Here is a 15,897-nt window from a genome sequence, read left to right on the forward strand (position 1 = left end):
TGGGATTTTCTCTCTCCCTCTCTCTCTTTCTTTCTCTCTCCCCCTCCCCCACTCTTGTCTCTGTGTCTTTCAAAAATAAACTTTAAAAAATTAGATACATAGATAGATAAATGTCAATTATAGTTACTCCCCCACTGTATTGCATTTATTTGTTTGCAGGTATATACCTATCTCACTGAAAAGGTGTAAGAATTACATGAAATAGTTCAGGTCAAATACAGAGAATATGCAACAGATGTTGGTTAAACTGGCAAGTTATTGGGACTCAATAATCATGTTTAAATGTTTCTTAGATGTTTATTTTTGAGAAAGAGAGAGAGAGAGACAGAATCTGAAGCAGGCTCCAGGTTCTGAGCTGTCATCACGGAGCCCAATGTGGGGCTCAAATTCACAGACTGTGAGAGCATGACCTGAGCCTAAGTCAGATGCTTAACCAACTGAGCCACTCAGATGCCACAGTAATCATCCTTTACATGAAAGATTTTAGAATATTCCCAAATGGGAGCAATTTTATTTTTTCAGCTATAGGATTGTGTACTTGTATTAAAACTACTTATTAAAAATTTCTGAGGTGAAAATCCTATTTATATTGATCGGACATTAAAAAGTTTACCAGAGGGGCGCCTGGGTGGCGCAGTCGGTTAAGCGTCCGACTTCAGCCAGGTCACGATCTCGCTGTCCGTGAGTTCGAGCCCCGCGTCGGGCTCTGGGCTGATGGCTCAGAGCCTGGAGCCTGTTTCCGATTCTGTGTCTCCCTCTCTCTCTGCCCCTCCCCCGTTCATGCTCTGTCTCTCTCTGTCCCAAAAATAAATAAACGTTGAAAAAAAAAAATTAAAAAAAAAAAAAAAAAAAAAAAGTTTACCAGAGGGCTTTTCAGAGGGGTAATTTAAGATCCTGTTGACATTGGACAATTTATGAATTGAATTTGGCGTAGCTTCTAGAAATGTTCATCAGCAAATTCAGTTTTCTTTAGATTTTGCAAAGTACAACCATCGTAGACCCAGAGTAGAGTCTTTGTTCTGACTCTGCCATGTATTTCTCTGAGCCTGGTGTTTGCTCATGTAAACTCTTCTAGTTGAAACTGGTACCCTCCATGACTGCCGTCAGTGTGACTCCTATAGACAGCTGCCAAGGAGGCTCGAGGAGTGGTAAAACTTGGGGCTATGATTGCTCCCTCCTGTATTATGAAGTGGAAATTCTGTATTATGAAGTGAAGAAAATTCTGATTGCAAAGTCATGAGGAAGAGGTTCCGAGAGTGGCAGACCCTGTTGTATTTTTCTTAATACCTGGGAAAAGGGGGAAAGTAAGAATATTGCAACAGAGCTTTGCCTTACCTTCTCACCACCTACTAAGATGAGACCCCTTCAGAGGTGCTTCCTTGTTAAAGGTGGGACAGAGGAATGTAATCGCTGACTTCACATCAGGAATAAAAAATTCTATTATGATGGGTGAGATTAAATGAATTAAAACTTTAAAAGCCAATAAAATTAAGTTCAGTCATATAGAGTTTGTGATGCTTTATTAATTTATAAAAACAGCAGCCATCTATTTGCAACTGCAAATTACTCAATATTAATAATAACACTAGTGTGTTACATGTCTTGCTATAGAATCACTCAAGGATTTAAGCTTAGCAGCAAATGTGCCTTTAATGTGTGAAGAGAGGAAGAATATTTGTAGGGCTTAACAATGTAAATGAAAGAACTTGAAATGGGGACTATCATAAAATGAGATTTTCTGCCTGGAAATATCTCTAGCCATATGACCTGGGATGATAATGAACTATAACAAGGGCATAATGTGATTAGAATAAGATGAGTGATTTATATCAGACAAGTCTTGTCATAGAGAAGGCACTGAAGTTATCACTCTTCAGCACAGTCTATGCATTAGTGCTGTCTGCGTTTGCATAGTTAGTGGTCTCTGAAACATTTTCTATCTGACCTCTAAGGTTCTCTGGGTAATTCAATGTGTATTTTGTGAGATTGACCCAGTAAGACAAATATTTAAATGAATAATGGAACTTTTTTTTTTAATTACTGATTCCCAGAGATTGGCATGTTTAGACACCCTCACTATTTCTGTTCAAATTCATGGGAGGCTTCATCTCATTGTAAAAATGGCTTTCTGATTCTTCATTTCTCAGAATAAATCCTATATATTTTTCAATGTCTTAGAAAATTATTCCCATCACTGAATAGACTGTAACTTGCTTATAAGGTCAGAAAGAGTAGATCATCACCACTAAACTTGAGGGGCAAGGGCAAGTATAAATATTTCTCTTTTGAAATATGTTTTAAAGCTATGCTATACAAAAGGAACTTGCAAATCTAATTCGTGTACAGCTACAGTCCTGTGATGCACAGTAACCTACAGGGACATTTTAGTGTCAACCTGCCAGAAAGTTTGTAATAATATATACACATCATGAACAGTGACTGAAAATACCTGGTGTGGTAAAGAGCATGATGCCTCCCCCACAAAAGATCTATATCCTAATCCCTGGAACCTGCAAATATGTGAAGTTACATGGCAAAGGGAAATTAAGGTTGTTAGTCAGCTGACCCCAAAATATGGAGATTATCCTGGACTATCCAGGAGGACCCAATATAACTACAAACGTGTTTAAAAGAGGAAAAGAGAAGCAGACGAGGACAAGAGGTAGCAGCATGAGGAGGCTAGCTTGAAGGCCGACCAAGAGGGCTGGGAGTCAGGAGGTGCAGGTGGCATCTAACATCACAACAAGGACAGAGAAACAGATTCTCTCTCTGAGCTTTCAGAAGGAATGTTGCTCTGCCAACATCTTGATTTTAGTTCACTATGACCCATTTTGAACATCTGACTTCTAGAACTAAGATAATAAATTTGTATTGTCTAAGGCTCTGCATTTGTGGTCATTTGTTAGAGCAGTAATAGGAGATGAATACATCTGAGTTTCTCCATATGTGTGCTGACATAGGGTATTATTGATCTTTCACATCTTTTCTAGCCTAATAGTCAAAAATACCTTATTGGTCTTTAATTTTTCATTATTAGCTAAGTTGAGCTTACTTCCTTCTGCTAGATCCTTGATAAATATTAAAATTGCTTTATGAACATCCAGCTCATGGACTGGACCTATTTCATTATTGAAGTTTTAGGGTTTTTTTTTTCCTTACCCCTTTGTTAGACCATTAGGTATCATTTTTGCTTTTGGTGTCTAACACATTAAGAACCTACTAAGTTTTTATGAGGAATTTACGGTGACTTCTTTAGTGTTTATGTATTATTTTTGAGAGAGAGAGAGACAGAGAGAGAGAGAGAGAGAGAGAGAGAGAGAGAGAGAGAGAGCATGAATGGGGGAGGGGCAAAGAGGGAGGGGAAGATCTGAGGCAGGCTCTGCACTGACAACAGCAAGTGGGGCTCAAACTCACAAACCCTGAGATCATGACCTGAACCAATGTTGGACGCTCAAGTGACCGAGCCACCCAGGCGCCCCGGGGGGAATTGTGGTGACTTCCTATAAAATAAACCAGCTTTTCAACTTAGCCAGAGATGATCACATGCTTTTTTTCAGTATGTTTTATAGTTTAAACTATTAATGTAATAAACTATGAAAATAGGTTTCTTACCTTTACCCATTCTTATGTCACTGCAGTATATCCCACTTTATGGTACTTCATTATTATTTAGTAAACTGCTGAATTCAGTTTTGCATGTAATTTTATGAAAGAGATGCATGTATCCTTTTGTTCCTGCCCATTTCTATCATGGTCATGTTGGTCCTATCAATGAACTGAAAGCTTCTGTCTTTGCTGTGCTCTGGAATCATTTCAATATATGGAAGCTATTTGTGGAACATTGACTGTTCCATGCCTTGTTACACATGCTCTTTCCCTACCCTATGTTATATTATGTAAGTAAATTCAAAGGTATTTAGAAAGAAAAGGCAAATAAATATATTACCTCAAACTGCTGTTTTGAGGTTGAAACTCCCCTCATCTTTTAAAACCAGAGAGTTTTTGGATCCATAAACCACTCCTGTAATTATAGAAGGAAAAGGAGAGATGCAAGAAAGGCTGTCCTTGGAGAGTTGTTATTGGCAGCATAGCTTCTGCCTGCCCATAATTTCATTAGATTTCCTTTCCTATGATGTGTTATTGCTATTACTATTTCCATTATTATCATTATCATGATTGTGCCTTATACCAAACCCATTTACACTCTACCGTATTATAAATATATTGTTAATTCATCTTTTATGATGTCAGCTTGGACTGTATTAATAGGAGTGTCCAGGATCAAAGAAGGAATAGCCCCATGTTACTTCATCACAATCAGAACATTTTAGCAGAATTGTGTGGAGCTTGGGGTATTACATTAAAATGTATTGGTTTATTAGGTTGCAAAAGCATTACAAGTTCTTCAAAAAACAAATTGGAAAACAGAACAGAATAAAGAAGTAAAATTATTTATAATGCAGTCTTCCAGGTAAATTAGTCAGTGCATGTGAACTTTATGGAAAAAATACATATGTATTTTTCCAAAAATGGAATCATCTTCTACATTATTACTATTTTGTAACCTGCTTCTTTACTTCACAAAGTATTATTAAAATTTTTCATGTCATGAACTATTCTTTCACAAGGTTATCTTAGTGAATGTGTTATAATGTAATTTGTGATGTGATCATGATATAACAGATTACCTATTGTGCAATGTTTGTTTCCATTTTATGACTATTTATGGTGTTGCAATGAACATGACACAATGATTATTTTCTCGAGATGAATTCCCAGAAGTTGAATTGGTAACTTAAAAGGGTTGCACATTATAATGACTTCTCATATGCCTAGCCAAATTTCCCTCTAGAGGTTGTTCTATTTATTATTCCACAGTAAGTATAAGAAAGTGACCATTCTCCTCACCAACAAATAGCAGAGTTGTATTAAGAGTTTCCAATTTTTAACGGGTAAAAAAAAAAGGAAAATTTCATTTTGACATACATTTCTTTAACTACACATATCCGTGATCACTAGCTGAACAGCTTTTTCAAAATTTTTATTTCTTTTTTTACTTTTACCAATATAATACAGAACAGTACATGATACAAGCATCTCAGGTAGCCTGGGGTAGTCTAACATACTATAAACAAACAAGAATATCCTCACCCTTCTGCAGTGACTCATATGGGTATCCATACTAAATGGGACACTTAGAAACCATTAATATCCTTTCTCATCAGGTGTTTGTCACCAAATGAGCTCAGGTCAGATTAGGTTTTGCTGCTGTATGAATGCTAGAAAAGCTTTATTTTCAGAGTTTTCCTACTTTGAAATTGAGGGCTAGGGATGGTAGACATATAGTGAAGATAATAATTGTTTAAGTCTATTAACCATTTCTATTTATTCCTTTTGTGAATCGGTTTTCATATCCTTAGCTTGATTTTTTATTAGGATGCTTAATATTTTCCTCATTGGATTATAAGACCTCTTTGCACATTAAAGATATTACCTCTTTTCCTATTATATATGTTACGAATATTTGTTTTGAGTTTTATTTGTTATTAGGATTTTTAGTTTAAAACAGCTGTTGTCGGGGCACCTGGGTGGCTCAGTTGGTTAAGCGTCTGACTTCGACTCAGGTCGTGATCTCGCGGTTTGTGGGTTCGAGCCCTGTGTGGGGCTCTGTGCTGACAGCTCAGAGCCTGAAGCCTGCTTCAAATTCTGTGTCGCCACCCACCCGCCCCTCCCATTCTCATGCTCTGTCTCTCTCTGTCTCTCAATAATAAATAAACATTAACAAAAAAAATTTAAAACAGCTCTTGTCAAATTGGAGTCTTCCTGAGAATAACCTGATGTGTATGTATGTGTATGTATCTGTATCTGTACAGAGTAGATACGCATGTATGCATGCTTTGGTATCTGCATGCATGTTTCATGTAAAGTCTTAAACACTCTCCATAGAGTATTTGATATGAAAGGTCAAGGTAGTTACACTTGTGAGCACACATATCGACTTGTCTAATCACTATATTGTACACCTGAAACTAATGTAACATTGTGTATCAACTGTACTTAAGTTAAAAAAAAAAAAACAAAGGTTCTAATATATATTATGGTGATAGTTGTACCATTTTGGAATAAATTAAAAACCATGAATTTCACAATTTAAACATGCATTGTATGCTATGTGAATTATATCTCAGTAAAGCCTCTAACAGGAAAAAAAAAAAAAAAAGCAGTCTAGATAGAATTCTGAAATCTGAATCTTAGAAAGCCCAAATGTGATTCTAATGCAGGTAGAGATTCATAGTATGGCTTGTGGTAGGTTTGTTTAACATACGGTTGTTTTCGACTTATCTTGTAAAATCTATCAATCTTTTCCTTTGTGATTTCTGTCTTTTATGTTAAGCTGAGGATACTGTGTTTCAGAAGAGACATGGACAAACTAGAGAACATTTGCAAAGGCCAACAACCAGAATGCTGAGAGACCCACAAAGAATGACAAAGGAATGATGGAGGAAATGGATATGTTCGGCATTAAACCTAGACTTTCAGGAGGAACATGCTAGCTCTCTTCCACTGTCAAGTGGAAAAGACAAAGTAGCTATTCTCTGTTGCACCAGAAAGCTGAGAATAACGTGTTGAGATTCAGAACACCAAATGCATCTTCCACTGTGAATTTGCCTTTATGAAACATATATGATCATGTCACTTCCCTGTTTGGAATCCTTTGTGGCTTTTGTTGTCTTTAGAGTACTCAGTGTCCTGTGAGGTCCCTCATAGGATCCCCATAATCCAAGCCTCATTTGGCAACTTCTCTCTCCACGCTACTCACCTGATGTGCTGCCCAAGTGAATGGCTTGATGTTTCTCAAAAGCTCAACAGGTTCACACGTCTTTCCTCCTTCTCACATCTGACTTTCACAAGCTATCTGATCTACTAAAGCCCCCTTTCTTCTAGCCTGAGCCATATGTTGAGCTCTAGTCAGGGCAGTGTCCTTGGGAGTCCGTTTCTGTCACGATCCTCTGTCTGGAAGGTTACCAATGTGACATTATCCAGAAAGTAAGTCATTGAATATCCCAATCATGTATTTATATGCATTTACATATAGTAATATGTGGTTAATATTTATTAGTACTAAGCTAGGTACTAGGGCAACAGAGATGAGTAAAATGCATATCTTCCCTTCTAAGATTCTCAACATTGCAGAGAACAATTAATGAAAATTAAATGGGAAAGTTTAGTGAATATTGGAGAGGGGATCACCACTGTATAATTCACATTTCAGTAGTTATGGAAATCCGAGTGAATTTATAATGCATTCAGACATAAAACTGTGCTTAGGAGGATAAATAAAATGAAAAGAATTAAACTTGCCTGGGTTACAGAGAGGAGTAACAGCATTGCGTTCTAAACCAAATGCGTAATTTTTGCGAAGATGATTAAGCGGAAGATGTTTATGCTTCCGTTGAAAATTTGATTGGTGTTATACAGCATGTTAACTGAAAGACATGCTCATCTTTACTTGCTTAGGAATCCTTAAAATGTTCAATACAGTGGCTGCATGTTTTTGCATAACAAAAGGGAATGTGCATCACTGAATGTCTTGGGATAATGAGACTGTTAGTATTTTAGCATCTGCGAAATTTATATTTCACTGTGGTCATTAATGGATAATTTTCCCTTCCACAGTATAGAAAATGACATTTTTTTCTTATTGTTACACACCAATTAGAAGTAGGAGTTGTATTTCTAGTAGCACGTTACTCAAGTGCATTGCATTTGGAATCCTTCCTTTCAGATATCAATGTGCCGTGCAGCCCAAGTTCTGAGTCGGTAAGAATCCCACAGTTGCCACGGTCTGGAGCCCCCAGTATTTTAATCCCGTATCTCCAACTCTTTCAGAGCTGGCTAGTGAGCTGTCAGGGAATGCCCATTAAGGAAAATGCATTCCTTGACATCACACACAGCAAGTTAAGCGGCCCGACCTAGGCTCGAACTTCCATGACAGATTACAAATGGGTTTTTCTCTGTGGAGCAGTGAGCCAGCTAAGTAATTTCTAAATAGTAGACTTGTCATCCAAATGCAGTTTGACGTTATCTGTAGGTGATCAAAACCCTGAGCTTTTTCTCCAGGTGATTAATAACCCTTTTATTCTTTCACTATAGAACATCAAGAGAGTTGATAGTAATTGTATTAGCTAAGGCTGATTTCCTTTGCAAGATCCAAAACAGTGCATAACCCACTAGACTGAGCTCCTTGAAGGCACAAGCCATCATATGTATCTTAGTATCACCACCGTTTGGCCAGTGTGTTGCAGTAAGAGTTTCCATAAATGTGCAGTGACTTGAATTAACTTCATTTGCCATGGATGATAAAAACTACCAGGAATTTCAGTACTAATAACACTCTCAGTTCTATGTAGGGTTTGAAGCTTTAAGAAACTGTGCATTTTTTTTTCTGCTAGTAAGTCAACAACCCTATGAGAGAAATATTAGCTCTTATAGTTCACTGACTAGATACAGCATCATATTCTGGCCAGGCAGAGAAAATGTTATAATTTGTAATTAAAAGAGATCTTTGGTTGGGATTTGGGCCAATTTTCCCCAATGTTCACCTTAAATATTTACTACCATTTCAACATGTTTATTTCTAGAGAATTCTAGAATCTTCCAGTAGCAGAAGGGTCTTCTCATTTCCAGGGAAGTCAGAGACCATTAAAACTCCCAATGTAATGAGGTAAAGGGAAGGTCAGAAATAGTTGTCAAAAGATAGAATGTACAGGTAAAATGCTGCTGTATCAATGACAACTTTTCTTAGTGACTCTTGAAATCAGGGTGAATTGCTTAAGGAATTTAGGGAACTAATATAAGAAATAAAACATACCTTGATATTTTAAGACACAATTGTATTTCCAGAAACTTAGCATCCAGAGATATACCACAGGGGCCACTGAAAGGAGAGAGAGAGGCTATAAAAAGGGTAGTGTATGGAAGAGGGACTATTCACTTCAAAGAGAACAACTTCCAACTTATTGCAGAGTCTTATAAAACATTTCTCAGTTTTCACTGCTGAAAATATTTCAAATGCTACACCTCCAGAACAGTGGCATAGATATGATATTAAATTACATAGGAAGAAGTGTAAGGGTTCTGAAGGCTTAAACTGTACACATACAGAATAGAGGCTTAGTAGCAATAGGCACGAAGCTTCTTATTGGTCAGTGTGGCTGCCAAACACACACACACACACACACACACACACACACACACACACCAAAAAACAAAACAAAAAACCTAATGAGAACTTGGGGTGTACTACCAGAAACAGAATTTAAAATATCAGAGGTGATAAATTCATCTCTAGTCTAAACTGATCAATTCTACTTAATCAGAACTTTTCTAAGAAAGATGTGCATAATTTTCAGGTGTAATTGGTCAGTATAGTGAGGAGTAATACAAAACTTGAGGAAAAAAGTTCTCAAGGGAATTAAGATAATTTTCTTAAAATATTAACCATTGGTATAAAACAGAGACCTTGTGTGGGGCGCCTGGGTGGCTCAGTCAGTTGTGTGTCCGACTTCAGCTCAGGTCATGATCTCACAGTTCAGGAGTTCAAGCCTCACATCAGTCAGGCTCTGTGCTGACAGCTCAGAGCCTGGAGCCCGTTTCAGATTCTGTGTCTCCCTCTCTCTCTGCCCTTCCCACCCTCATGCTCTGTCTCTCTCTCCTCCAAAAATAAACATTTAAAAAAATTTTTAAATAAATAAATAAATACGTACATAAATAAATAAATACAGAGACCTTGTGTTAACAGACAGGTCCTGAAATTTTATTAAGAGGTAGAAATGATGTTTTCAGAGTTTAGATTGTGAGAAAAAGAGGAAAGAAACTATGATAGCTATCAGCCATATTTATTTATATATATGTAATATATATTATGTATATATATAATATGTATTATTTTGGTAAAATGTAACATAAAATTTACCTTTTTAACTATTTAAAAAATATTTTTTTAACATGTATGTATTTTTGAGAGACAGAGACAGCGTGAGTGGGGAAGAGGCAGAGAGAGAGGGAGACACAGAATCCTAAGCAGGCTCCAGGCTCTGAGCTATCAGTACAGAGCCCGACGTGAGGCTCGAACTCATGGACCGCAAGATCATGACCTGAGCTGAAGCCGGATGCTTAAGTGACTGAACCACCCAGGCGCCCCTCCCCATTTTAACTATTTTTAAGCACAGTCAACCCTTGAACAACATGGAGGGGGGGATGTTAGGGGCACTGATCCTCCAGTTAAAAATCCACATATAGGGGCACCAGGATGGGTCAGTAAGTTAAGCATCTGACTCTTGATCTCAGCTAAGGTCTTGATCTCAGGGTCATAAGTTCAAGCCTTGTGTTGGGCTCCATGCTGGGCATGAAGTCTACTTTTAAAAAAATCCACATATCCCCAAAACTACTAGTGAGAACCCTGAGAGATCACTTTACACCATTTACTGGAGAGACAAATGCTTACGTGAAGATGATCAGTGTCACAGGCATTTTAAGTGAATACTCCCAACACCAGTTCACCCCAATAGCAAACAGAGGTAGCTACAAAACTATTAAAGTCGTATAGCATATGCTATAGTTAATTTTATGCAGTTATGATTGAATACTGCATCTTTAAACTCGTTTATATTTCTCTCAAGTGTGAATGGTTCCATGTACAGTCTCTGTTTGTGTTTTTATAAATTTTAATTTTTTATAAAGATTTTATAAAGATTTGTGTATATTTTTTGGTAGTAAGTGATAAAATAGACTAGTATCTACATATATTTTATGGATTCATGACATACCTTTTTTTTTATATTTCTAGGGTATATAATTCATCTATGAGTTTTTTAAATTGTAACATATCTCAAAAAATTTTTCCAATGTATCCATTTTTTAAAACATGCATAAATCTGGACTGCACAGCTCAAGCCTAAATTATTCAAGGATTAATTGTGTACATGTCTGTGGCATTAAGTGCATTCAGATGGTTGTGGAGCTGACAGACTGTCTCCTTGACCAAACTTTAGTCAGGCTTCTTGGAGTGCTCTTCTCCGCTAGCCCTCCGTCTTGTCCTCTAGGATGCCTAGCTCTGTTGTGGCAAAAATGCTACTAAGTTTAGAGAGACTGCTCCACACCCTTGATATCTGATCACTCTCACCTGCCTTCAGCAAAATCCTGTTAAATTGATGTAGTGGGAATCCATGCTTGATGTATCCTCTCACTAATTTCCCATCCACCAACCCAATCCTTCACCCCCACGTCTCTGCTTGTTGGCTATAAATCCCCAGCTTTCTTTACTTGTTGAGAGTTGAGCCCTGCCTCTCTCCTCTATTACTGTGGTGTTGACACCTATTGCCATAGTCCTGAATAAAGTCCTCCTTATCATTTTAATAAGGGTTATTGTCATTTTAAAAAGAATATTTTTTCTTAACATAATTATCACTACCATCCATCTCCAGAATTTTTTCATCTTGAAAAAAAAACTCTGTACTCATTAAACAATAGTTCCTCATTTTCTCCTCCCCGCAGCCCCTCGCAACCACCGTTTTACATCTGTCTCTGTGAATTTCACTATCTGCTGCATGTAAGTGGAGTCGTATGGTATTATCCTTTTGGTGGCTGCCTTATTCCACTTAACATAATATCTTTAAGTTTCATCCATGTTCCCTGCTGTAGCATGTCAGAATTTCCTTCCTTTTTAAGACTGAATAATATTCCACTGTGTGGATATACCCATTTTGTTCATCTATCCATCGGTCAGTGGTCACTTGGCTGCTTCTACCTTTTGGTTAATGTGGATAATGCTGCTATGAACATGGAGATACAAGTACCTGTTTGGGTGTGTGCCTTCAGTTCTTTTGTGTATGCGTTCAAGAGTGGAACTTACAGATCATATAATAATTCCAATTTTAATTTTTTGAGGAATTATCATATTATTGATGAATGCACCATTTTACACTCACACCAACAGTGCATAAGGGTTACAATTTCCTACAGACCCCTCAACACCTGTTATTTTCTGTTTTTTTTGATAATACCTATCCTAATGAATGTGAAGTAGTTCCTCATTCTTGTTTTGATTTTCCTAATAATGAGCCATACTTGTTTTTTTTTTAATTATGAATTTTCTATAATAGTTCAATGGAAGCCTTTATTCCTCAGTGATTTGGAGCTCAACCTCTTAATAACCCTCGAGGCTCTAAAACCTCCTAATTTCCTATACTGTAAGGTAGCTTTTCCAACAGAAATACAATGTGAACCACATATATAATTTTAAGTTTTCTAGAGCCACATTAAAAAAAGAAACATTTAAAATTAATTTTAATAATATATTTTGTCTAATACAATATATCCAAAATACCATCATTTTAAAATACAATCAATATAAAAAATTTTAAGGAGGTATTTACAGTATCTTTTCATGCTAAAATTTTACTGTGCATTTTCTGCTTACAGCACATTTCAATTCTGACTATCTACATTTCAAGGGCTCAATAGCTACTACCATATTAGGTCTAAGATCTTGATTGCAATTAAACACTCAATAATGCTATGAGAAATTTTAAGGCACTAACAGTCAATTATCAATACATGATTTTCAGAAATCCTGTATACATGGCAACTTGTGAGTGGATGGGGACATTTTGCTACCTTGCCACTGTCCACACATTGACCACACATATACACACACTCATACATGGAAGGACACCCCCCCCCCCCCCGTATAGCAACATCAAGAGGGTCTCACCATTTTGTTATATTTACTATAAGGTGATAGCATTGTTGTATACTGTTTTACATTTTTTTTAAACTCATAATATTTCAGCTAACGTAGAAGTTGTAAAATATTGTTTGGCTAGTCTGGGAACCTAACCACAAATGCTTTGATTCCCCAGCAATCAACATATGAACCAAGTTTGGAATCATACCATTGATGAAATGGTCAATTTCTATATGGGTGACCACTTGAATATTTAGATTTGGGAACCAAATAATGGCCTTTAAATCAGCTCTAGTATTTCTCCTATTGGGATGCTTCATAAGCCAAGGCACTATAATATAAATAAAGCATTGAGGGGTGCCAAATCCAAAATTGTCACAGGAGATATTAGATCCTCTGAGATCCTTGTCTGCTTTAGTAACAGTGATGCTTTATAAAGCCGAGATTCATCTTTTAAGCCATCCTATCACTAAAAACCGTAAGTTCAGGCTCATTCCAGTACTTCTCAGTTTCATATCTGTTCGTCTCTGTACAGCCTGCATGCCAAACAGTTAAAGAACTTTTAAACAATTAAGAAGGAATCCCTTGTCGGGTTAAGTTTAAATGTTGACAGCTTGAATCACAAGGTAATTGTTCATGAATTAGTGATGCAGTCAGCTTCATTGAAATTTAATGGACAATATTGATCTTTCTAAGCTTCCTATAGAATTTAACAATTTTTAATTGCTCACAGTGTCAGATACCCTTTTGCACTGGATTTTTCCCTTCCATCTAGGAAGTAGCTAGCAGAGGACTAAATATGTGGCCGCTGCCACTCTGTAGTCCCTCAGGGCTCCAAGCTTCCCCACAATGCTCAGTGACACTTGCTAACCCACTGACTGGTGAGAAAATTTTATTCTTATCACTGTGAGCATATGGGTGTTACCTATGATGCCAAAAATAAATGTAGCTAATTAAAATAATAAATATTCAATATTTATGTGGGTTTGTGCCAAATATCAACTCTGAGCTAGAGGGATCACTCTTATTAACAATTTATCACATAAATCAGGTGCATTTAGATGGAGCAGCCATTTTTCTGTTATATGTGTGTAAACAGAAACCCAGGGAAGACACATCTTGACAGTGTCACTTAGCAGGTCTGGCACACTGGACATGTTATGTAACAAGGCTTCAGTTTTCCTTATTTATAATATGAGAGCAATAATACTGCCATGAAGTACTGCCATACAAAATAAATTACATAGTGTTTTATTTTAGTCTTGCTTTATTTTCTTCACTTTGCAGAAATGGGATGAGTTTGTGCAAAACATTTCACCTTTTAGTAGAAGGTGAAAAAAATATGTCCTCACTTAGATTAATGAATCCAGTCTTCACTGAGCTAAACCTAATTGCTCTGTATCAGACAAAGAACTGGGACAAATGAAAAAAAAAGCAGGGGTGCCTGGGTGCCTCAGTTGGTTAAGCGTCTGACTTCTGCTCAGGTCATGATCTCCTGGTTCATGAGTTTGAGCCCTGCATCAGGCTGTGCTGACAGTGTGGAGCCTGCTTAGGATTCTCTCTCTTCCATTCTCTGTCTGCTTCTCCACCATTTGTGCACAAGTTCTCTCTCTCTTGCTGTCTTTCTCTCTCAAAATATATAATTAAACAAAAGAAAAAAGAAACTACATGGGCTTATTTAAGGTTACCTTTGAATATTTTACAATCATATGACCACTGATAAAATTGTTCTATACAACCCTGTTTTAATCTAAATTAAAAGTTATAACATAATTAATGTGTAAGTTTTCAAGCACTAACAATAATCCTATGACATTTTTCAAGCAGAACCACCCTCCAGCTTAGGGGCTTTATAAAACAAAATTAAACAAACTGCATGCACATGCATACAAAGTTGAATCGTACCTGCAATGGAAATACTGATATTCAATTTAGACCATTTTATTTCTAGTCAACCGTGTGTGTGTGTGTGTGTGTGTGTGTGTGTGTACAGTTTTAACTAGCACTGGAAGATTTAGAATACCTATAACCTTGAAATAACTTTAGCTTTAAAATAATTTTATATAAAAGCTATACCTATTCATCACAAATGATACCAAGATATTTAAAATGTCTTTGTACATCAACAGTTTCTTGTAACATTGTGTACTTTTTTTACAATTGATAAAAGTGAAAGACTACTAGAGAGTGTTTGCTAATATTCAAAACTGAGAAACCACAACTGTGTTGTCAAAGCTGAGCAGACAATTTGCACATCTCTCACTTCTCTGAGACTGTATTGTTCTTCCCAGAAGTGTCTTGAATCAGCCACTCCCAAGTTTCTTGCTTCAGAATGCATGATATAAATGTCACTTATTTCATAAGTACTTTTTAAATACCAAAAATATGCCAGGCCCTAGGCATGAAATATGGTGGATAAAAATGCCATTGCCCTTTTGCAGCCTAGAATCTGGTGGCAGAAGCAGGTATGAATCAATGAATCATAGAAATAAATACACAAGTACAAGATGTGGTGATTTGTCTTATGGAAAAGTACAGGGAGATATAAGAACATTGAAAAGAAGGACGTGGCCTCCCCTAGGGAGCTCAGTTAGAGATCACTTCTCTGACCAATCAACCAGAGGGTGATGGAGAGAAAGAACATGGGCTTTGGATAGATATAATCTTGACTTTCAAATCTGTCTTCTTTGTCCTGAGGTAAGTTGCTGAAGTTCTCTGAAATCTGTTTTCTGACTTATAAAAGAATTTTAATGTATTTACTTCAATAAAGTTCTGAAAGACCATAAAATAGATTTGTTAGTGGCTAGAACATCATATGCATTTAATAAATAATAGGGTCCTTTCTCTTCATTGCTCCTTTGGTGACAAACTTTTACTTCATGCTAATAACATTGTAGTTTTCTTCTTAAGTATCATTCCAAATCCTATCCAGGTCAAAGAAAAGTAATTATAATATAAAATTATATCTGCTGTAGAAATACTGATACTCAATTTAGAGCATTTTATTTCTAGTCAGTTGTTTGCGCAGTAATGTAATTAAGGGAATGGATTCCTTGACTTTAGGAAAATAGCATGCATTATGCATTTCATTAGCTTGGCTGAGTAAAGCCATGTGACTTCATGGAAAACCTACAGAACTAAGAGTTTGG

The 15,897-nt window shown here is 36.7% G+C and overlaps 1 protein-coding gene across 6 annotated transcripts in view; it reads left to right on the plus strand.

Annotated features, from left to right (window-relative positions):
• The window catches only part of TMEM117 (transmembrane protein 117), a 490,241-nt gene that overhangs the window by 423,499 nt on the left and 50,845 nt on the right, over positions 1-15,897 (plus strand). Inside the window, exon 7 of one of the 6 annotated variants that reach the window (XM_045466032.1) lies at positions 6,395-6,711. The exons of the other annotated variants lie outside the window; for them this stretch is intronic. Coding sequence (XP_045321988.1) covers positions 6,395-6,469 — 75 coding nt within the window. The 3' untranslated portion in view covers positions 6,470-6,711. Of the gene's footprint in view, positions 1-6,394; positions 6,712-15,897 lie in introns of those variants that run through there. 6 annotated transcript variants of the gene reach the window in all.

Source organism: Leopardus geoffroyi, chromosome B4 (genome assembly GCF_018350155.1).
Source record: "Leopardus geoffroyi isolate Oge1 chromosome B4, O.geoffroyi_Oge1_pat1.0, whole genome shotgun sequence".
NCBI classification, from domain to species: domain Eukaryota; kingdom Metazoa; phylum Chordata; class Mammalia; order Carnivora; family Felidae; genus Leopardus; species Leopardus geoffroyi.